Here is a 21,144-nt window from a genome sequence, read left to right as displayed (position 1 = left end):
ACCTGTCTCGTCCCCTCCCCCACCTTCCAGCGCACAGCGGGGAAGGTGTCGGAGATATCCACACAGCTAGACTTGTTTCAGGTTCCACCCCCATCACATCGTTGTTGCATCCCCTCGCTTTATCCGTAGGCGAGGCGCCTCGAATGCCAATATCGGCAGGCCGTTTCTCAGCAGAGGGCTTCTTTGTCGTCCATCCTCATCTCAGGCCCATATATAATACCATCCGATAGGTACAATATCCCACACTCACCATCGCCCAGATGTCAACTTGGTTTGCCCAAGGTACCTTGTCTAGGTAAGCGCGGTACCGTCAATGGCCCAACCGAGCTGGCATCTTGTCTCCGCATCTTAATTACCACTTGCACGCAGATGCCAGCCTACGGCGCAGCATGTGCACTGCACTCGACCGCACACCACCATCCCGTCCCCCACTTGGGAAACCTGGAATACCGTCATCTGGAAGCGAACTGGGCCGCTCCGTACGGCCAACTTTGCGGCAAGGCAACCTGTTTTGATATCACTTTCAACATACATGTTCCAGACGTTCAAGTCGATCATGATCCTCTTCGGACTCGCCGCTCGTCAGAACCAACATCATCACTAGGGTGGTTTGTGTGCAGCTGCAGTATTACTCAACAGTCAACTGACGGAGATCGTCCAGTTGTTCGTCTGTGCGACCACCGTTTGCCGTGGTGAAGATGACACGACCGAGACAAGCTCTGAGTGGCTTACCGATGGGCCAATGCCCGATGCTCGAGCTTCCGAAGGAAAAGGAAAGGGGGTCGCACCGCCTCTGGCTTTAGGGACATGACAAGTGGTCAACTTTGGTCGCGATCAACTGTCAACCAAAGGGTACCTACCTAAGGTGTCTAGACTCCGCGCCCGATCCTGGAGCGGATCCTTGCTGAGAAAGGATTGATATTGCACCTTTTTTGTCTGTCACTGGAATCAACGGCAGATCATTTGATTTTAGGTACATGATGATGTCTTGAAGTTGAAGCTCAAGGAAAGAGAATAACAAGACAATCGATAGGCAAACAGCTTTGGTTATCACTAGCAGGCTGGTTCAACTCTATGAACAAAAGGATCCACCTCAGATACTCCTAGTTGAAAGTCGTCCCCTTTTCAAACTCCAGCATACTCACCACGGCATCCCTCACACTCTCCCTCAACCCCCTATACCGTATCCCCAACTCCTTCTCACTCCTACTCACATCAAATTTCCAGTGCTTTTCTTCCTCAAAATCATCCTCTTGCCCTTTCAGATCCGGGAGCACATCATCCCCCAGCACTCCCTTGAACTCTTCGTCCACGATCCTTGCAATCTGATAGTTGGAAAAGAACCCTCCTACAATGTAATATCTCTGTCCCGGCGCCGTCAAAGCCGCCAGGTGCGCATCCGCCACGTCCCTCACGTCCACAAATGTGAACACTGGCGCCGTGGACGGGATGCACGCCGATCCATCTGGGTTTCGCCACTTGCCATGAATCAGATCCCAAATCCGGCGGTTGGAGGTGTTCACCTCTGCCGAGCTAAACTTTGCCGAATTCGCCAGCGATCGCGAGAGCGGACCAAAAGTATAGGTGTTGTTGATCGTCGCGATGGTGAACCGCGGGTTGTGCTCCTCGAGAAAAGACCAGGCAGCCTGCTCGGCGAATTTCTTGCTGGCACGGTAGGTGTGCTCTGGCTGCATGGCCTGCTCCCAGCTCACATCTGACCAGGAGGACTCATCGTAGACATCGCGGTGGTTGGGCGGGTTGAGGATAGCGGCGCTGGAGGAGGTGATGACCACGCGGGTGACCGAGGGGCAGAGGCGGTGGATGGAGTCGAGGAGGTAGGTGGTGCCCTTGATGGCGGGGTTGAGGCAGTCGTTGACGGGGTCGGCGAAGGAGAGTTGATAGGGGGATGCGGTGTGGATTACGTAGGTGAAGCAGTGGTCGTGGAGGATGGGATCGAAGGCGTTTTTGGTGGAGATGTCGGGGACGATGGCGTATTGGACTTGGTTGGAGGCGCTGAAGTGAGAGAGGGATTGGAGGAGGCGATTGCCTTTTTCTTCTGAGCGGACGGTGACAACAACAGGGTGGCCGTTGGTTGTCAGGGAGTCGAGGACGTGGGAGGCCACGAAGCCAGTGCCGCCTGGTTGGATGGTCAACTCTCACATGAAACTTAACAAGAGACGTGAGCATGCTTACCGGTAAGGAGAACCTTTTCCTTTTTCGGCGTCTGAGGCTGTTGCGAGGCTTTGATCAGTGTCATCTTGCTACCTTTTTCACCCTTGACAATGTCTTCGTCCTGGAAAGGAATGGAAGACAACAAACAACCGGGGTGTATTTCTGCTTGAAGTTCAGAGCTTTCCAGCGTCCACGACTCGCAAGACGCCATCTACCTACTGCGCCGGGGATACAGCTCGGGCACCGGCCAAAAGTCCGGTGCGACGGGCTGTGTGGCTGACTGAGGTGCATTCCATCGGGACTCCGGTACATATATCCCCACCTCGTTGCCGAAACCACCTTTTACCCACCTGCCTCGTCATCCTTCCTTCCCCATATCTGGCTATTGAGCTCATCTGCTTTAGTTCCGAAGAGCCGTCTCGACGTCAACCTTGAACCTTTGTATTTGCCCAATCATCTGCCACACCGTCAGTAACAACCAAACATGCCCAGCGCCACTACCAAGGACGTCCGCGTCGCCATTATCGGGGCTGGCATAACCGGCATCACCCTCGGCCTCGGCCTCCGCGAACGCAAAGTCCCCTTCACCATTTACGAGCGCGCTCCTGGGTTTCGGGACATTGGCGCAGGCCTCGGCTTCAGTCCCAATGCTGAAAAGGCGATGGGGTACCTGTCCAAAGATGTTCTGAAAGCTTTCAAGAGGGTGGCAAACCCCAACGGAGAAGACTACTTCCAGTGGGTTAACGGGTATTCTGAGGAGGGGGAGTTGATGTACAAGAAGTTCGTGGGCAAGGATGGGTTTCAAGGGTGCAAGAGGAGTGACATTTTGGGCGCGTGGGCATCACTGCTGCCTTCTGGATCGGTCGAGTTTGGAAAGGAGCTCGAGGGGATTCGGGAAACGGACGATGGGGTGCTGGTCAGTTTTAAAGACGGGAGTAAGGTTAATGTCACTGTGGTGGTGGGTTGTGATGGAATCAGATCTCAAGTGAGGCACTACGTGCTGGGATCGACGGGGAAGAATCTAGTGAAGGCGGCGTACCCGGGATACTCGCAAAGGTTTTGCTACCGGTCGTTGGTCCCGATGGACCAGGCTGTCCAAGCGATTGGGAAATACAAATGCTCGACGAGGTTTATGTACAATGGGCCAGACTCTCACATCATCACATATCCCGTGGGAAACAGCTCCGTTTTAAACGTACTGGTTGTCATCTCGGATAAGAACAAGGATTGGCCAGAGGCTTTGGTGGCGCAAGGAAGACATACCTGTCAGGGGTCCAAAAAGGAGGTGATTGATGCACTTCAGGGATGGAATGAGACGGCCAGAAACATTGCTCAGCTCTTCCCGGATGAGATGGAAAAGTGGGCAATCTTCGATATGGCTGAAAACCCAGCGTCCACTTATATCAGAGGAAGGGTGTGCCTTGCTGGTGATGCGGCGCATGCCACTGGCCCTCATCTTGGTGCTGGGGGAGGGCTTGGGATAGAAGATGCATACTTCTTGGCCACATTATTGAGCCATCTCAACGACAAGCTGGGGACGGGGTCTACTTCAGCCAAAGACGAGCGTGCAACTGTGGAGGCTGCACTGAAAGGATACAACGATGCCCGCTTCGACAGGACCCAGTGGGTTGTTCAGGCGACTCGAGAGGCCGTGGATCTTTTTCAGTGGCAGGATCAAAGAGTCGGCAACGACAAGGTCAAGTTTGGGGAAGAGATATCTGCCAAGTTTGAGAGGATTTGGAACTACGATGTTGTCGAGGAATACGGCAGAGCAGCCAGTGGCTTTTTATGCGACATGGGGGCAGATTCAAATTAAACACACTGCTTCTTGAGTCTATCATTATGTGAGAGAACAACATCGGTTCTTCATTCAATTTGATCATCGTCCAGGGTATCATTTGTTTCCAACCACGACCATCTTTCTCCACGCAACCCCTGTACTTCCATGCATCCAACCATTAAAACTTCATAGTATAAAAGCCCCCCTGTGGCGTACCCTCCGGTCTCTTCCTCGCCATCAAGGTCAATCCTGCCATCTCACAGTTAGCACGCGCCATAAAAGTGGAATAAACACCTCGGCCACCTCTCGAGCAGCGTGATCGACTTATAAGAGGACATACGATCTTCCCAGGTCTTTTTGGGCGCCGTAGCCTCATGATGCAAATGCATCGCCCAGAGACACCACACCGCCACCAAACTATCCAGCGTCCTCCTGTCTAACTCCACCAGAACCTGGAGCTTGGGGACCCCCCATCCCCCCCCATCACCAACCCCCCCATCCGGATCCCGACTACTCCCCGGCTGACCATCACCACCGCCAAACTCACTTCTTTGCCCCCTCCACTGAAAGGCCACCGCCCTTCCATTCGAATCTTTCCACACCCATCTCTCAGCCCCCCCCTCCTTGATCTGAAAGTGATACTCCCTCGGCACCTTCTCCCCCTTCCTCTCCAACCTGGCAACCTCATGATCAGGCAATACCCTATTCGCGCGGTACCCCGTGTGGAAAGCAGGCGACTTGGCAATATGCACCTCTCCAAGCGTCTTTCGACTCTTGGGAACGGCCATAGCCTGGAAGGGCATCCCCAGGATGGGCAGGTGGTGGGACAGGGTGTAGAGGTCTTTGCCGCGGTGGGAGATGACGGGCCTGCCGGTGGCGTTGGAGGCTCGGTACCTGTACTGCACGCGCTGAAAGTCGACTGTTCGAGAACCATGTGTGGGTGTCAGGATGGGGTAATCGGTTTGGTAGGAGGGGTCTGAGCTCGGGGGTGTGGAGGGGGAGGGGGAGGCGTAGATGAAGCGGCCGTGGACGGAAAAGGTGGCTGGGGGCATTGGGTCGTTCGGGTCGAGGGTTGTTGATTCTAGCTGGGAGTAGGCTGGAGGTTCTTCGGTTGGGAGGGCACCGTGGGAGATGGTGGGAGGGTTGTCTTTTGGTGGGGGCGGGAGGTAAGGTGGGGGTGCGAATGACATCTTGAGTGAGCTGGGCCGGGGTTGATTTGATCTGTTCAGAGCGGCAAACAATGTTGTTGATGCTGTAGCTGCGTCTCAACATCCAGATAGGTGTCTGATTGCGGGGTGGTCGTGACTTTTAAGACCGAATGCCAAGATGCCTTGAGGGCAGTGTCTTATTTTGCCAAGATGGGCACTGCCACACCCCCCAGGCTCACTCCTTCCAACTCTTTGCGACACTTGGTCCCGTCTTGGCGGTTTGAAGGGTTGGGGGATTTCTTTGTCGGCATCTCCAGCGCCCAGGGAAGATGACGGATATTCACCCTGAGGCAAGCTGTCATCATGTTGGGAGCTCGAAGCAGCAGGGAATCGGGTGTTGTTTGAAGTAGTTGATAATCTCTCCCAAAGCTTTGCATGGGGGACATGGTCTCTTGGCTTTCAGATTACCTGGTACCTACCTACCTACCTACCAGGCACCTTATTCATCCACCACTCTCAATTTGCCTCATCTCTACATATTTCAACAGTAGTAGTGTAACCACATATACCGAGATAAGACAGGTAGGTACCTATGCATCGTGTTATCACTAGATAATAGGTTCGGCAAGGCAGTGCTTCAGAGCGCTTCTTGAAGCATACCTACATACAGCTCTAGCATGAACCTGTCCTCCTTCTTCCCCAACAGCACAACAATACTGCACAACCAATCAAGTCATCCCCTCATTCACCATCACCTCCATCCCACACCACTTCTTCGGATACCCCAACAGTTCCTCATCCCCACCCACCGTTCCCCCATAGTACCTCTCCAAATAAGCCAAAATAGCCCTCCCCTCAGTCACCGCCCTCCTCCAAACCCACCACCTCCCAAACTGCCCAATCTTGGCATGATACCACGCAAACAACAGCAGCGCCTTTGCGTCCTTTTCCTCCAGCATCTCCCTGAACCTGACCGGCAGAAAACTTACCAGCACCAAAGACACAAGCAGGTTATCCTCGCTTATCTCCAACGGCAGAACCCTCCCCACCACCACCCCAGCGTCATAATACGCGTTCGTCTTGGCCGACACACCCGCGTGATCCAACCTCAACAGCCTCCTCAACGGCTCCGGGAGCCGGGCAATCGCGTCTTCCTCGGGAAGGAGTTCTACCCTCGCGGCGGGACCGGAAAGGACAAACTCGTAGGAGATATCCCTCAGCGCGGAATCAGCAGCGTGAGTATCGGCTAGCTTTTGGATGACGCGCTTTCCCGAGCAAATCTTGAGCCAGTCGAGGTCGTGAGGGGAGGAAACGAAAGGCCAGTGGGAGGCTAGGGGGAGGGAAGCGTCGAGCTGGGCGAAGGAGGTGCATGCGAGGAGGATGGTGCCCATGAACATGGCGTCTTTTTGCACGCGGCTGAGTTGGGAGGGGTGGCTGGATAGAAGCTGGTTGAGCTGGGAGGAGCCGGTGGCGTGGTGGTAGAGCTCTTGGATGGAAGGGGGCTCGGTGGTGAGGGGGGAGGCGGCGAGGCGTTCGTGCATGAGGGTTACGGCGAGGACGAGGTGGAGGAGGAAGGGTTCCTGGTTGGTTAGCACTGAAGGCATTGTGACATGTTAAGGGGGTAAAAATACCCGAATGGCCAATCTGACACTCTCCCTGCGGTACAGATCCAGTTTGTGGTTCATCTTGAGCGACAAGATGGTCTTCTCATGGAACTGATTCAGATATCTCAAATGCTGATCCTTGAACAGAAAGCCATTCTTCACAGCCTGCGGATCGGATTCCCGAATGTGGTCGTTGAGCATGGTCAACACCTGACGGTTCAGCGACAAGCTGGCGAGAGATGCATATATTAGATGAGTCTCTCTGGCGTTGAGCAACGGAAACACCTGCTCTGACCATGGCTGAAGAGCGAGTGCCTCGGATGACTTGAGGGTGCGGTCATATGTGCACGATACACGGAAGCTGGTGCAGTTGTTGCATATCGGCTTTGATTCGTCACACTGCTCCGGTTAGGACCAACGAAAATGGGGTGAAAACAGCAAAGAAAACCATACCTTGATGTGGCGGAGTTTGCAGTTGACGCACCCGCTACGGGATTTGGTATGGCTTTTACGTTTACGGAAGCTGGTGTCTACTTTCGATCCAGACTTTGCTTTTACGATGCCACTGCTCTTTACAGACGCCATGGTGGTGCTCGACATGGTCGGAGGGTGGTCGAAAGGTGGAGATTAGCGGATTTTGGCCCGAGAGGTGGGGCCGGTAACGCCGGAGGGGGAGTTCTTTGTTGTTGTTGGCCCAAAAGGTTTTGGAATACTCGGCGGCAGACAAGAGGATCATCCTCTAGTCGTATTCAAACCCCAACACAAGTTTGCTGATGTTGAGAGATGAGCAAATCTTAAAGACGGCCTTCAGGTCAGAAGTCCAGACTGTTCCGATTTGAAATCGGTCCAGTCCCGCTATTCCCAACGGTCTACGATCATTGGCCCGGAGAGAACCACGCTAACCGCAATGCGTATTCCAAAAGTACACTAACCCCGTGATGTGCCTGGTCGCCCGTTTGGCCAACCACATGTCATTGGCAGCCAAGTAGGTCGTAGCCACCGGAAGTAAAGTAAGGTGTTATGGATTATGGACGACAGAAGGATGGGACTGGTGAACCACAATACGACAGAAGGAAAGCCATCGCGCCGGCAAAACGACAACAACATGGCAGCACCTTGGCAGGATGATGGGGTATAAAAGGAAGGTCCTCGAAACTGTTGTTGCGAGCAAGGTACGCCAGGTATCTCTCACCAACAAACAAGAGTCTAAACACATCAGACAAGACTTTGTCACTCATACGTACAAACAAAACCACAACACCAAAATGTCCCTCCCAACCCACATGCGCGCCCTCCACCTCCCCACCATCTCCCCCGATCCTCAAATCACCCTCCGCACCGTCCCCGTCCCCACCGTGGTCCCCGGCTCCGTCCTAATCCGCGTCCTCGCCGCCCAGGTTTCCCAAAAGGTCTACGACATCTACTCTGGAAAAGTAGGTTTCACCCTTCCCCCCGACATGATCCTCGGCGGGGGGTACGCCATCGGCCGCGTAGTCCAGCCCGGCCCGGACACCACCTCCCTCCCCGTCGGCAAGCTCGTCATGATCCAGTCCTTTCTCCGGGCGAGGGACAACCCGGACGAGATCCAAGCTGTTTGGGGCTCTTTTGACGGCGGAGTGCCCGCCAGCAGGGAGTGGATCGAGAAGAACTGGAAGAATGGCTCTTATGCCGAGTATATCCTTGCACCGTTGGAGAACGTCGAGCCGTTGGATGAGGAGAGGCTTTGTAAGCCAAAGGGGGATGGTGGGTTGGGTTACAGTGTCGAGAATCTGTTGCAGCTGCCTGTGCAGCTTGTTGTGCTGGGGGGGTGGAAGGGTATCGGGCTGCGGGCGGGGGAGAGGGTGATTGTTGCGCCGGCTACGGGCCAGTTTGGCGGTGCTGCGGTAGAGGTTGCTGTCGCGATGGGGGCCGGGCAGGTCATTGTCATGGGGAGAAATATGGAGATTCTGAAACGGATTCAGGGGTTGTATCCCAGGGGGAAGATCCAGATTGTACCCATGTCTGGGGATGAAGACGGGGATGTGCAGAAGCTGACAAGCTGGGGGCCGGTGGATGCATACCTTGATATCAGTCCGGCTGCTGCAACAGGAAGCACCCATGTGGGCAGCTGCTTCAAGGCCTTGAGGAACTATGGGAGGGCCTCGCTTATGGGCGTGCTCCCAGAGGGTCTCTCGGTAACGTATGCCATGATTGTATGGAAGAGCTTGACGGTCAAGGGGCAATACATGTATGACAGGGCTGACGCCCAACAGATTGTCAAGATGGCCGAGTCTGGCGTGCTGAGGCTTGGACCGGAGACTGGCGTTGAGGTTGTTGGCAGGTTCAAGTTTGATGAGATTGACGAGGCATGGGCGGTTGCTTCGAAGAACACCCAGTTTGGGAAGCTCATTGCCCTCACCCCTTGATGCCCGGTACATGTTGCTTCCCACGTTTCCCTTCATTATAAACCAGCAGAGAAGGCTTTCGGTCTAGTTATTACTCGCTATCATTTGTTAGATCAATGGCTACAACTGCCTCGCCCCCCTCCTCCTCGGCTTTGAGCGCCTCGATCCTCTTACCCAACCAGGCTCCATAACCCGCAAACATCTTGACCCCCGCCCTTGTCTTGCCGGTGCAAAACTCATGCAGCTTCTTATACCTCTGTAGTATCAACCTCTCCCTCCCAATGTTTGCATACTCCTTCACCTCCAAGAACCCTGAAATCACCTTCTCCAAACAAACCGGACACAAATACGGCGGCTGCCTCACATCCTCCACGATCCCCGCTGTCCCCTGCATGGCGCAAGCATAATAATTGCAATGCCCCAAACAAAAACAATGCCCCAGCTCGTGCGAAGCCGTCAGCGCCGTCCTCCCAAACCACAACCCCGCCAAGTCCTTCTCGGGCGCCGGCGCAGCAACATACGCATCCACGGCCGCCCTCATGGGCGTCCCCCCCGCCTTGCCCTCCCCAACACCGTCCCCCTCAACCATCATCACCTTCCTCCTCTTCACCCCCGCTCCAGACCGTATCCCACACTTCCTCCTCACAAAATTCCCACAGTGACTCGCAGGCCACATGTGCGCCCGTTCAATCTCCTGGTACCAGTCCAGCCCAGGATGATACCTACTCGACGTCACAACCGAAACCCTGCTCCCGCCGTACGCCCTCCCGCAGCAGAAATCGTCCGTCTCGTCCTCGTACAGATCGTGATGAAGCATCATCACAAGCGCGTACCGGGGGTGGATCTCCTTGACCATGTGCAGCAGCCCGTCCAAAATGTCGCCCAGGTTCAGCTGCCGCTCGTAGGCGCCGTCGGGACAAGGGCGGGTGCGGATCCGGGTGATGTTCTGGCCTTGCTTGAGGCCGATGTACCTATTTTCGTCCTTTGTAGCGTTTGGTGGGCCATCGTCATCTTCCCAAGGGACCCAGGTGAGATTGGGGGTTCGGGTCACGGGGAGAGGGTGGTAGTAGGCGGAGAGGTAATCGATTAGGTCTTTTGGTTTCGGGGGGCTGACGTCTTCTTCCCCCTCGGTGGCGGTGAGGGGGACGATCCACTCCCTCATGTGCTTCATCTTGGGGGAGTAGGAGGGTGGTGCAGCAACATGGATGGTGTTGGGGGTGCCGGCGTTGAGGCGGTTGCGGTGTTTGGACCTTTGCCAGACCTTGACTGTCTGCCCAGAGTCGGGATCTTTGGGGTAGACGGACAGTAGGTCATCTGGGAGGACCAAGGGACCTGGAAAGGTGCCAGCGAGATTTTGGGCTTCTTCTTCATCAGCCGTGTCTTGTTCTATGCGGCTGGCAAGGGATGCTGCTGCTCTTCTCTTGGCGGCCGGTGGGCGCGCGAATCCAGCCTGGGTGGCGTTTGGCGATACATCGAGCAACAGGTTTGCATGTTTGCACGGGGCCATTTTTATGAGACCAAACGGATTTGTGGTGATTGAGGGAGTGAATACAGTAAAAGGAATGCGTGTTTATAAAGAGAGCATGGCTGGGGTTTTAAATGTCAACAAGATCTTAGCTTTGTGTTTTAGGCAGCAAGGTGTGGTGCCAAGACTCTCGCCGTAAATAAGGTAGGGAGGTAACCAACGGAATACTGACGCTCTTTCAGGGGCTCAAAAGAACAATACAAACAAACGTGATGCAGATGAACAAGATGATTGGTATTTCTGGGTAGCCAGGTCGTAAATAAAATAATAAGAAATTGCCTAAACCAACCAGATCATATCAACTCCGGGGTTGCGCACATGTGGGTTGTGTTGCTCCGAAGCCTGCCACAGAGGCTTCAGTCGAATCAACAACCAAGCTGCCCTAAGCAAGCTGAAGGTTATGGGCAAAGCGCCCACAATAGCACCGGCCATCCACCATTTATAGACGTTGAAATGGTTTGGGTTCCGGTAGAACTCTGCACTCTCAAAGTCCAAGTATCCAGCCAGCCCTCCCTTGCATATGCAGTTGTTGAAAATACCGCTGAAGGAGGCAAAGATGATGAGTAAGAGAGTGAGAAGCGCCAGTCCGTTGAAGGCATGGGCCACGGCTCTCATCCAATTATCAGGGTGTTTGTAGCATGGCAGCAATGACAAGAACCAGGAACCGAAGGTAAGAAGGCCGTACACTGTGTATGACCCAGACCGACAAGCGAAGCCGACAGTAGGAGTGTTGTATGAGATCATAAATGCCATTCCAGCAAAGAGCCAAACTATCGTCAATGAAATGAATGCCATCCTCCACCACGCCCAGGGCCGCGGTCCACCGAGCCTGACACGCGTATGTTCCACGATTTCCTGAATGGACCTCATCCGTCGATCGGTTCCGTGGCTGTCATAGACACTGTGCACAACAGAAAAAGCCAGACCATGGTAGCCCATTTGTCTTCCTTGGCCGACAAACTCTCCAATGAAGGGGTCGAATCTTACAGGCTGCTGAAAGGGACCAAATAGAGGCGTGTGACCGGGCGGTAGCTGCAACGCGCGCAAATTCTCTTCCTTGTTCCATGTCCACCAGTCCGGTGACGCAGGCGGACCTCCCGCCGGCATGACTGGCGGCGGATTCTGGGAAGCAGGGATTCCCGAAACTTTCTCCCACCGACGGATTGCGTCGGCGTTCCACAGCCATCGAGACATCAACTTCCTGCTCCGATCGGCCGACATGGGATTCCGGTCCAGAATGGAAAATAAGACAAGCAGCGGCAGCCAGCTGACTAGGATACCTAGAGCCAAAGCGTGAGCTGTGGTTCTTTCGCCAACGTCGCTAAAAGCCAGGACGACGGCCATGGCGTAGGCGACGCAGAAGAGGAACACATTGACAAGCGATGGGTAGATTCCTCGACGACGGAGCATCCGGAGTTGAAACGCCATTTCTTGAAGAAGTTCTCTCGTCCACACCTTCGCTTGCTCCGACCGTTCCCTTTGATCTGGTGTAGTGCCGGCTGGCGGGTACGTCGTGGATTGGGCATGAGCGGCTGCCTCTCCAGCATCCAAGTGTACAAAGCCCCTAAATAAGGCGTAGACGAGGGGCTCCAAAAACTCGTCACTGCCTACATCGGGCATGTTGAACTGGCCTATGCAGCTGAGCACGTAGTAGGCATCCATCTTGAGTGACCGCAGGTTGTTGTTGCCTGAAATGCCTTGGCCTGATGACTTGGTTTCAGCTAAACATTCGTGCATCTGATGGATGTTGAATAATGTGTTTGTAAGGGCTGTCTCGGGAGACCCGAGCCAGTTAAGCAGGGCGCGAAGGGTCCCCATGATCCTGGTCTGCCACCACGGTGCCCCGGCCGTCCTGCGGTGCAAGGAATCGTATGGAAGAGCGGAAAGCAAGGCCATGATAGGCAATATCCAGTTGGAAATAATGCTGAGGGTGGTCGTGATATCCGAGTGCCAATAAAAGTCGACAGGGCTCTCACAGAGCACCTTGCAACCCTCGGTGGTGATGGTGATGAACTTATCTCTGGAAGTTTGCTCATACTCGGAGTTCATCCCCCGAACGGCACCACGGTATATGTACTGCTCTACGGTCACGTTGTTGATGCCGTTCCATTCCTCCTTTCCCTCCAAGATGCTGGTAACTCGTTTTTGACATCTTTCGAAGTTTGGGCCGACATAGTCCTGAGCTCCGGCAAGGTCGGCGCAGAGCACTGCGGTCAAAACGATTGATGGTTTATAGATGATCATGGTCTCTAGTTGAAACAAGGTGTCGGGTGTGATGTTCAGCTGAACCGGGCTGCGACGAACCAGTGGGACATAGCTGGAATATATACCTAACTCACCAACCATGGTGAATGAACGGTTGTCAAGTCGCCTGTCAGGCGTCCATTTGAGGAGAGCGCCACCGAAAAGTCGGGTCTAGAGCGTGCTAGGTCGAAACGATAGACTTCAATATCAGATAACAAAGTCGACCAACACATACACTTAACGCACAGTCCTCAAGATATCAAAGATGCCGATATTGAAATTCGGCCAATAAGGCGGTTTACATCCCAACCGGGATTCCTCCTGATAACATGGAAGCGGGCGGCACAGCCAGTGCCACAACTACTGGGACGGGAACGGAAGCTTGTGCGCGGCCTGGATGTCACGATATGCTGTAGCTCGATGAAATGCGGCGAGAGGATCGAGTCGATTTTGGTAAGGTACTACGGTACCTACCTACCTTGGCGCGAGGCTGTGAGGTTATCAGGCTGCTTGATCCCCACAGCGGGCGGCTAATTACAGCATCCCCACTGAGGCCCGCAGACATGGAATCCACACTTGACGTCGGCGTGGATTTGACAGTTTTCATCCTCGGTGCCTCGAAGCGTTGAGCGGAATTGAAAGTATGTAGTTTCCTATAGAAACTATGTTCTATAAAAGAGACCACAGAAAGCTTTTGGCCCCAAAAGAAAAGCCATAGGGGCAGACATTTGTAAAGCAGTGTCATCTCTTCAATTACCTAGGAGGCGACCCCCACATAAAGCTATCCTTTGGAGAAAGAGACATTGTGTTCTTCCTGTCATAGTTTCCCATGCCTAGGGTTAGGGTTTCACTAGTCTGGTTAAACAGTTTGTTCCAAGCCGTCCGTGTTATAGCCTTGCTCAAATTGTAGCAACCTCAGTTCCAAACACTTACCTATGAACTCGAATATAGAGAGCTCATAGAACTTATTTACCCGGTTATCAACTCCTACAATCCACATTGTCCAACTTTTTATTCTGGGCACAATTTAGAGATTCCACCACGCAGCATTGGAGTTTACATCAAGCCCTTTACCTAAAGGGCCCCCCGCCACCCACCTGGTATCCTCGCATCCCGGTCATCAACCTGCAGGGTACACTAACCAGCCAAACAGAGCATCACAGCCATGGCTGCATGCATTCCCCAGCAAAAGAATGCTTCGCCCATCATCGAATGGAACCCTACAGATATCTTCCGCCCTCCATCCAGTAACGCACCTCCCGACTACGCCCTTCTCATCCTCAACCAGCCCATCCACAATCATGTTGGCATGATCAAGAGACTATGGAATAATGGTCCGTGCCCCCCTTCCCTTCATACCTATTCATTACCCCACACATTAACTCAACATCCTCTACAGCCATCTTTCATATAGCCGCCGACGGTGCCGCCAACTGCCTCCACGATGCGGCCGGCATTCATTCCGACCCCTCCTTTGACGACCTCGACGTTATCATCGGTGACCTGGATTCCATCAGCCAAGAGGCGCGCACCTACTACGAGACCCCTCCAAGACGCACCAACGTGATATACTACCGCGATGACTACTCGACCGATTTCGCCAAAGCAGTTGAGCACACCCGCGCGAAATATCGTCCCTCTCTCAAGGGGAAGGACATCGTCGTCGTTGGCAGCCTCGGGGGCAGAGTTGACCACGGCATATCCCAGCTTCACCACTTATATCTGTTTCAGCGGGACCCCGACTATAACGAAGGCAAGATGTACTTCTTCAGCGGCGAGTCTTTGACCTTCATGCTCAAAGCAGGCAGAAAGCACGTCATCCGGGTGAGAGACGGTCCGGCAGGGGAGAAGGACGTGTTCGCAAAGTGGGTAGGCATTCTGCCTATGAAAGAGCCGAGCTACATCACGACCAAGGGCCTGGAATGGGACGTAACGGATTGGCCGACGGAATTTGGGGGGCAGATGAGCACCAGCAACCACATCCTGCCCGAGACCCAAGTCATCGAGGTAGAAGCAACTAGGGATGTGCTATTTACTATGTCGCTAAGGGAAATCTAGTGGGACGCTTTCGCTGTGATGATCAGAGGGGCGGAGCACACAAAACAAAAACTTCGGTCCTATATACCTTAGTACCAGTTTGCCGTAAAACCATGCCAAAACTCCACACTTCATGACTATTTCCCACTCTCCCTGGTTGGGACACTATGACAGGTAATGCAACACTAACCAGCAAAACAAAAAAAAGCCCATGACACCTCCCCAGAAAATCCACTTATCCTGCTTCGCCCTCCGTTCTACCATCCTAATGGTATCCCCCGATATCCCGAGCGTGTTTCCAACACTATACAGCTTCCGCTGCGTGTTTTTGAGTATCTCCCTCTGCTGGCCCAGATCGCCCAACACAGCCTGGCCCCTAGCAATGTAATCATCTAACGCCGAGTTCGTGTGCTGGAAAAACGCCTGCTCCCTCAGCGCATGCGACTCCCGCATAACATCACCGCTCCCTATCCCCATCCCACCGCCAGACTCGACCGTGCTGTTCGTCCTCGCATGCCCATACCCCGAAGTAGTCTGCACACCTGACACTGTAGCGCCAGTATATGGGTTCTCGGGGGTTTGCGCGGCAAAGGGCCTCCTCCCTAGCAGCTCCCCCCTGTGGTTCACATACTCCCGCTCTTCTCTGTCCTTATTAAGTCGGTCGAGTAGGGCACGGTACGACGAGATTTCCTGCTTGAAGTCCTTGATGCGTTCAAAGGCCTTCTCTTGCTTGGCCTTGTTGAGCTCCTGCTTGGCGAGTGTATTGTACTCGTCTATCGTTCGGGAGAGGGCCGCGAGGCTGGCGCTGACGGAGCCGAGGATGGCGGGGGTAATGTTGGAGTCGGGGGAAGAGAGGGAGGAGAGATCTTTTCGGAGGGACGTGGATTGTTTGAGGGCGCTATTGAAGGTTGTGTTCTATTTGTGAGAGACATCAACAGTCAGCAAGGGGCGCGCAAGGCTGAGGGGTGTGGATTGAGGTGGCTAGGCGTACCATCTTGCCGGTAGGTGGCTAGAGGACTGGCGTGCGCGATAACGATTGGTGATAATGTAACCAGATCGCAGGAGTTTCAGGGCAGTTGACAGTTGTTTTGTTTTGCAGTGTATCCGAATATAAAGTTGAAGCTGCTGCTACCTGGCATTTGGACCCAGGACCCATGCACGTTAGCTCCCCGCAGAGAACACGGGTGGGGTGCTGTTATCTAGCGCGACAGTGTGGCCCGTGGGCTTGTAGTTGTTCTCTAGCAGCTGCTGTACTTTGCAAGCGAAAGTCCCTGTGGCACGTGCATTCAACCATCATCTTCCTCACTTACAACCAATATACCTATACTATTGCCTCTGTCCAAGCCCCCCGGGTGTCAAATAGTAGCTTGCTACCATTCATCGATTACCTTTGAATAGCGTTAGTTCCTTCGCCGCGCGACTAGCTTTTTAACCAGGCACGTTGGTCGATTTTCGACTTCACGAGCCCCCCAAGTCAAACAAGCCGACCGCCGCGTCGCCTCCCGATGACCAACGCCCTGAGCGCAAGGCCCAGTTCGACCGCCGCGTCAACCGAAGCCACAAAATTTGATCGACATCACCGCCGTCTGACAGCATCGTACCAAAAAATTGGATCATATTTCCCACCATTTATTTCCCATGCAAAATTGCGCTTCCGCCGAAACCAGCATCAAAGTCCTGTGTCGATTACATCTTCACGGCCGACTTTACAGTCAGTCCAGCACACCCACCACTGGCAATGCCAGCCAAATCCACGTCAAACGACGAAATCCACCAAGTCGACAAAAAACGACAAATTCCACTGCCAACGCAGCTTGACTGCTTTGTCTATCTTGCCCATCAAGGTGCTCAAACAAGCTTACCGCCTGCCGGTGTCGGAATTCTGCCGCGCGCCGCCAGCTTCACAGTTAACTTGTAAGCCGCCACCGATTCTCCAAATTCCATCGAAATCAATGTTTCCACCACAATTGACGAAAATCAACCCCATGCCCGCTCTCAAGCCCAGGCAGCCAACCGCTCCGCGTTGAACCGTTAGGTGACCAGTGCCTCACCGTCCACGATTTCTGCCGCGCCGGTCGCCCTCCCAAGAGCTCAGCCGACGACCCAGTCTTCCACGACAACTGTTCCCTCAACAACCACCTACTTGCCCAGTGATCACCGGTAGCCGGGCAAGCCTTTGCTCGTTGATTCGAACGCGAGGCTATCCATAACGTCGCCGCCGTCACTAGAACCCTCACCCTCCCTCCCTGGCGACAGGTATAAGGTCACACCTCTTTCCGTCTTGCCCGCCCAGTAGCCTACAGCTCTCACAGCAACTCCCTCCCCGACCGACCGCACCGTCATTACGTCAGCAACCGACCGTCAAGATGACCTTGCCTGAGCAGTGGCCTACTAGTCGCCAGTACGTGCCCCCTCACTAATGTCATACTACCCCGAGCGAACTAGCCGTCAAGACGACTTCCATCGCACCCACCCACATCGTCAACACCAAAGGATATTACAATCAGTGTGGTATCTACTTTCACGATAACCTCACTGTTGACGACGACGACGAGCAGAAGGCTAGGTTTCATAGCCAATGGCCACATTATTTCTGGAACGCCGCCTCAACAGCCATACGGCTGCTCCGATAAAGCCTTACAGCAGCAGCTTACGTCGCCTTCGGCACCCAGCCTTACAGACTAGTTATACCAGAAGGACGAAAAAATCGTCACTATCAAAAGAGAACTCTCGTTGCGTATATAATCTGTGCAAAAGGACGAAAAAGCAGGCCAAATTAAGGGTCTTGAGTATCAAGTCAAGACTCTGGAAGACAAGCAACTCCACCTGCAAGATTACATTGATAGTCTGGAGCAGCGTTTGGTTGACCTGTGCGCCCAGGTCCCTACACCCAAACCTTGACCATTACGTCATCCTGCTCAATGGTGGCATCTTCCATTTCCATTGAGCCCACTAACAACTTCATCGCCTTATCTACTACAGCTATTAGAGGTCTTCGTGATGCCCTCAACTTCGACGCCAATAAGCCCGCTGCAGGCCCAGTGAAGGTTTTGCCTTGGACTTCGTTCCACTCTCCCTGCCAGCCGTCCCGGCTCCCATCACCCCTAAGCGACAGTCAACACTGCCTACCAAGGCCTTGCCCGGCAACAAGCCTCCCTCTGGCAACAAGACGTTCCCAGGCACCAAACCTATCAACCAGCCTTCCACAGGCAACGGCCCTCGCACCCGCTCGTCCTCACCCTCGCCCGGGACCAAGACCTCGCCTGGCAAGCCACGCCGGGAGCGTTTGGTCCGCTCGCCTCAGCCCTGCGCCCGTTCAACCTGCGGCACCGCCTTTGCCTCGCGCAAGCAACCGTTTACCCACTTACATGAGACTGGCTACACCAGACCTGAGGCGATACTTCCGCCGATACCGCCTTCACCCACACCCCCAGTACTTTCAAGGATTTCGTCATCAAGAATAGCAGCTGGCGTAATGGGAATCTAGTCTAAGTCGATGTAAGCCGACTGATGGCTCTGTTGACCGCTGTCAGCTCTGATATTGGCATAGGTCTAGCAACTTGATCTTCACTGCTTACAACTGTGGGTTGTAAGTCTTTTCTTATATGGGCCTTGCAAACAGTGCTTTGCAAGCCTTTCTTTCTTTATGGCGACCTGGCACCAGCTTTCCTTTATTTAATTACTTTGAGCTTCTCCTAGTTGGTTAACCCCTCTTATTGTCCGCCCTGCCCATAAGCCCCTATTTGTCAATTACGACTTGCTTCCACTTGCAAAGGCAATTTAAGAGTTAGTTTAACGGTTAATTACTGGGAATAGTTGCAAGTCTCTTACACTTCAGATCCATGGAGCTATTGACAATTAATAGATTAGTTGCAGTTATTGAGGACGATAACGTTTTCCGTTGTTGCCGGTATTTACTACCCCAAGGCACATTTTCTATAATAGACTAGATCGATAGATTAAATAAGGCGATAAGCTATTAATTGCTGCGGCTGTTAGCGCACTTGCCCTGTAGATTTAGCGCTGCAGGATTAGCTACTTATATTACTTAAAATGCGAGCTTTTAGTTTATTAATTTTATTTTTTATTTTTTATAACTATTATATATATATTATTATTCGTTAATATTAGCTTTAAATATTACTTTTATACCTAAGTTTAATGATTAATTTTTATATTATTTAAATATAATGTATATATTTTCTTTGTTTTTAAAATAATACTAATAGTTATTATAGTAATATTTTTAAAAGTATAGTTTTTATTTTTTTATAGTAGTATTATTCTGTAAGCTATTATACTTTTTTTAAAAAACCATAATTTAGAAATATTTTATTTTTATAAAAACTAATATTAATTAAATATATATTAACTATATTAAAAATAACTTTATAGAGTGAATAAAGTATAAATCTACTTATATAAACTTTCCACAATAATTTATATATACTATTTAACTTTAATATTATTTTAATTAAAAAATTAACTTTCCTTAATTTATCTAAAGTTTAGATTACTTATTAGCTATATTTTAAACTATAATAAACTTTAATTTAGAATCTATAAAGAAAATACTAAATTAAAAGTATTTTTTCAAAATTAATTCAGTGCAGCTAAATAATATATAATAATAGTTATTTTAATTACACTAGCTTATTAATAATAAGTGAAACTTTTATATAACGAAGTTCTAACTAAAGCATCTAAATAAAATATATAATAAACTTTTTTACTAAAAGCTCTAAAAGAGATATTAGTTAAAGGCACTTTTAAATAATTTTAGTTCGGTACCACTAAATAGTATATAACAAATAGCTTATTATAAATCTAAATACTAACGATTATAACTTATAATTCTTACATACTGCGAAACTATTTATCTACACTAGCTAGTTCCTTTATATATATAGATCTTAATTCTCTAGGTACCTCCTAACCCGGCTTACTATGCTTACTAACTAAGCTAGGTAATCCGGCTTATCTATGCTAAAAAGTAAGCGCCTAATTACTATGCAGCTCCGCCGTTACGCTTCTTTTCCTTAAGTAGCTCCCATAGCCAGCTGCAGTTTCTACTTAGTCTTGCAATATATAGTTAGTCTATAACAAGATACTAGTCGAAGCCGCTTTTAAATAATCTAGTTTAGTGCAGCTAAACAGTAAGCAATAATAGCTTATTTTAGGTGCAATACTTAAAACGCTAACAAATAATTACTTTACTAAATGTAATCCTGGATTACTTTCTTTACTTTAAAATTACTTAGATTACCGTGCTAAAAGTAATCCTAAATCACTTTTCCCACTTTGGAATTACTTAGATAACTGTATTCCCGTCGCTTCCCAGCGCTCCACTTTCTATTAGTTTTCTAACAATTACCTACAGGCGCTTTGCGCCCCGCATACTATGTGACTTGCTATTAGCTTTTTTGTGATAATAAACCTGTAGATTACCTAGATCACGTTCCCTAAAAAGTAATCTGAATTACCTTTTTTCTTATAGTTTAGTATACCTAGGCTAGGGAAATAGCTAGTAACGTGTAACTTACCAGCTACATAGAGAAAAAATAAGGCACATTTAATTTATTTTCTTTAGAGTCTGTCACAGTTAACCCAACGGCAAGTCGCGCAGTATGTAGTGCGCGGGACGTCCCCAGCCAATCATTAAGGAAGACAGGAGGCAGCCAATCAAGGCTGGCCAAAAGTGCTATGGCGCTAAGAAGCACGAGCACTCTGCAGGATGCAAGATGCTACGGGTGATCGAAGGCATAGCACGACGAGCACTTCGCAGGATGCAATGTGCTAGGAGTGATCGGGGCTATAGCAGGGCGAGCACCTCAGGGCCCCAAGGTCTATATATACGGAGGAACTAGCTAGTGTAAATAGAGAGTTCCGCAGTATGCAATGTAATATTGTATTTACGGTATCTTGTGATTGCATTAAAATATCTTGTTGTGCACTCTTTAGCTGCACCGAACTAATTGTTAGAAGTAGCCTTTAACTAGTGTCCCTTTCAGAGGTTTTATACAGGGGTTCGTTATAGAGTTACAGTATTTTTAAAATAGCTATTTTCCTATATAAAATTAAGTACCTATACTATAATGTAATAAGCTCGCTTTTTATTTTATGAAGTCTCTTTAACTTATTAAGCATCTTATAAGCTAATTAAAAAAAGCTTTTCATTACGCACTGATTTTTAGGCGGCTAAAATAGCTGTTTAGAAAATTATTTTATTTAAAGTTTCCACATCGTAATT

The 21,144-nt window shown here is 51.1% G+C and overlaps 12 protein-coding genes across 12 annotated transcripts; 5 read left to right on the top strand and 7 right to left on the bottom strand.

The window, feature by feature from the left end:
- Positions 1 to 166: 166 nt before the first annotated feature.
- Positions 167 to 2,556, bottom strand: GRE2_1 (methylglyoxal reductase (NADPH-dependent) gre2). Its single transcript, XM_062877164.1, has 2 exons — positions 2,194 to 2,556; positions 167 to 2,137 (listed from the first exon to the last, which is right to left on the bottom strand). The coding sequence occupies exons 1-2, from the start codon at positions 2,381 to 2,383 to the stop codon at positions 1,104 to 1,106; spliced, it is 1,224 nt and encodes a 407-aa protein (XP_062732880.1). The 5' UTR covers positions 2,384 to 2,556; the 3' UTR covers positions 167 to 1,103.
- Positions 2,557 to 2,656: 100 nt separating this feature from the next.
- On the top strand, positions 2,657 to 3,988 carry QC761_300080 (uncharacterized protein; the record flags this gene model as incomplete). Its single annotated transcript, XM_062877163.1, has 1 exon — positions 2,657 to 3,988. The coding sequence occupies one exon, from the start codon at positions 2,657 to 2,659 to the stop codon at positions 3,986 to 3,988; it is 1,332 nt and encodes a 443-aa protein (XP_062732879.1).
- QC761_300070 (uncharacterized protein) lies at positions 3,593 to 5,142 on the bottom strand (the record flags this gene model as incomplete). Its single annotated transcript, XM_062877162.1, has 2 exons — positions 3,593 to 4,201; positions 4,293 to 5,142. 2 exons carry the CDS (start codon positions 5,140 to 5,142, stop codon positions 4,131 to 4,133), a joined length of 921 nt encoding a protein of 306 aa, XP_062732878.1. The 3' UTR covers positions 3,593 to 4,130.
- A 686-nt stretch (positions 5,143 to 5,828) lies between these two features.
- On the bottom strand, positions 5,829 to 7,550 carry QC761_300060 (uncharacterized protein; the record flags this gene model as incomplete). Its single annotated transcript, XM_062877161.1, has 3 exons — positions 7,158 to 7,550; positions 6,732 to 7,103; positions 5,829 to 6,680 (listed from the first exon to the last, which is right to left on the bottom strand). The coding sequence occupies exons 1-3, from the start codon at positions 7,302 to 7,304 to the stop codon at positions 5,829 to 5,831; spliced, it is 1,371 nt and encodes a 456-aa protein (XP_062732877.1). The 5' UTR covers positions 7,305 to 7,550.
- A 221-nt stretch (positions 7,551 to 7,771) lies between these two features.
- Positions 7,772 to 9,145, bottom strand: QC761_0047070 (uncharacterized protein; the record flags this gene model as incomplete). Its single annotated transcript, XM_062872418.1, has 2 exons — positions 7,772 to 8,650; positions 8,765 to 9,145. 2 exons carry the CDS (start codon positions 9,143 to 9,145, stop codon positions 8,078 to 8,080), a joined length of 954 nt encoding a protein of 317 aa, XP_062732875.1. The 3' UTR covers positions 7,772 to 8,077.
- On the top strand, positions 7,829 to 9,109 carry QC761_0047080 (uncharacterized protein; the record flags this gene model as incomplete). The annotated part of the gene is made up of 1 exon (XM_062872419.1): positions 7,829 to 9,109. The coding sequence occupies one exon, from the start codon at positions 7,829 to 7,831 to the stop codon at positions 9,107 to 9,109; it is 1,281 nt and encodes a 426-aa protein (XP_062732876.1).
- A 34-nt stretch (positions 9,146 to 9,179) lies between the features above and the next one.
- Positions 9,180 to 10,595, bottom strand: QC761_300040 (uncharacterized protein; the record flags this gene model as incomplete). The annotated part of the gene is made up of 1 exon (XM_062877160.1): positions 9,180 to 10,595. The coding sequence occupies one exon, from the start codon at positions 10,593 to 10,595 to the stop codon at positions 9,180 to 9,182; it is 1,416 nt and encodes a 471-aa protein (XP_062732874.1).
- Positions 10,596 to 10,892: 297 nt separating this feature from the next.
- QC761_300030 (uncharacterized protein) lies at positions 10,893 to 13,188 on the bottom strand (the record flags this gene model as incomplete). The annotated part of the gene is made up of 3 exons (XM_062877159.1): positions 10,893 to 12,862; positions 12,953 to 13,028; positions 13,168 to 13,188. 3 exons carry the CDS (start codon positions 13,186 to 13,188, stop codon positions 10,893 to 10,895), a joined length of 2,067 nt encoding a protein of 688 aa, XP_062732873.1.
- Positions 13,189 to 13,727: 539 nt separating this feature from the next.
- THI80 (thiamine pyrophosphokinase) lies at positions 13,728 to 14,971 on the top strand. Its single transcript, XM_062877158.1, has 2 exons — positions 13,728 to 14,191; positions 14,257 to 14,971. Exons 1-2 carry the CDS (start codon positions 14,023 to 14,025, stop codon positions 14,913 to 14,915), a joined length of 828 nt encoding a protein of 275 aa, XP_062732872.1. The 5' UTR covers positions 13,728 to 14,022; the 3' UTR covers positions 14,916 to 14,971.
- BOS1 (Protein transport protein bos1) lies at positions 14,953 to 16,072 on the bottom strand. Its single transcript, XM_062877157.1, has 2 exons — positions 15,886 to 16,072; positions 14,953 to 15,809 (listed from the first exon to the last, which is right to left on the bottom strand). Exons 1-2 carry the CDS (start codon positions 15,886 to 15,888, stop codon positions 15,060 to 15,062), a joined length of 753 nt encoding a protein of 250 aa, XP_062732871.1. The 5' UTR covers positions 15,889 to 16,072; the 3' UTR covers positions 14,953 to 15,059.
- A 426-nt stretch (positions 16,073 to 16,498) lies between these two features.
- On the top strand, positions 16,499 to 17,048 carry QC761_0047020 (uncharacterized protein; the record flags this gene model as incomplete). The annotated part of the gene is made up of 2 exons (XM_062872417.1): positions 16,499 to 16,808; positions 16,895 to 17,048. Exons 1-2 carry the CDS (start codon positions 16,633 to 16,635, stop codon positions 17,046 to 17,048), a joined length of 330 nt encoding a protein of 109 aa, XP_062732870.1. The 5' UTR covers positions 16,499 to 16,632.
- A 424-nt stretch (positions 17,049 to 17,472) lies between these two features.
- Positions 17,473 to 18,846, top strand: QC761_300005 (uncharacterized protein; the record flags this gene model as incomplete). The annotated part of the gene is made up of 2 exons (XM_062877156.1): positions 17,473 to 17,764; positions 17,937 to 18,846. The coding sequence occupies 2 exons, from the start codon at positions 17,473 to 17,475 to the stop codon at positions 18,356 to 18,358; spliced, it is 714 nt and encodes a 237-aa protein (XP_062732869.1). The 3' UTR covers positions 18,359 to 18,846.
- Between the last annotated feature and the right edge of the window lie 2,298 nt (positions 18,847 to 21,144).

This window comes from Podospora bellae-mahoneyi, chromosome 3 (assembly GCF_035222275.1).
Source record: "Podospora bellae-mahoneyi strain CBS 112042 chromosome 3, whole genome shotgun sequence".
Taxonomy (NCBI): Eukaryota; Fungi; Ascomycota; class Sordariomycetes; order Sordariales; family Podosporaceae; genus Podospora; species Podospora bellae-mahoneyi.
The sequence above is the reverse complement of the archived record's forward strand: the minus strand, read 5'-3'. Positions and strand labels throughout refer to the sequence as shown.

What these genes read in the sequence shown, in the direction of transcription:
- GRE2_1 (XM_062877164.1), bottom strand. Translation starts at nt 2,383, where the DNA reads ATGGCGTCTTGCGAGTCGTGGACGCTGGAAAGCTCTGAACTTCAAGCA. An exon ending in GGAAAAGGTTCTCCTTACCG is followed by an intron (nt 2,138 to 2,193) that starts GTAAGCATGCTC and finishes CCATCCAACCAG; the next exon opens with GCGGCACTGGCTTCGTGGCC.
- THI80 (XM_062877158.1), top strand. Translation starts at nt 14,023, where the DNA reads ATGGCTGCATGCATTCCCCAGCAAAAGAATGCTTCGCCCATCATCGAA. An exon ending in CAAGAGACTATGGAATAATG is followed by an intron (nt 14,192 to 14,256) that starts GTCCGTGCCCCC and finishes CATCCTCTACAG; the next exon opens with CCATCTTTCATATAGCCGCC.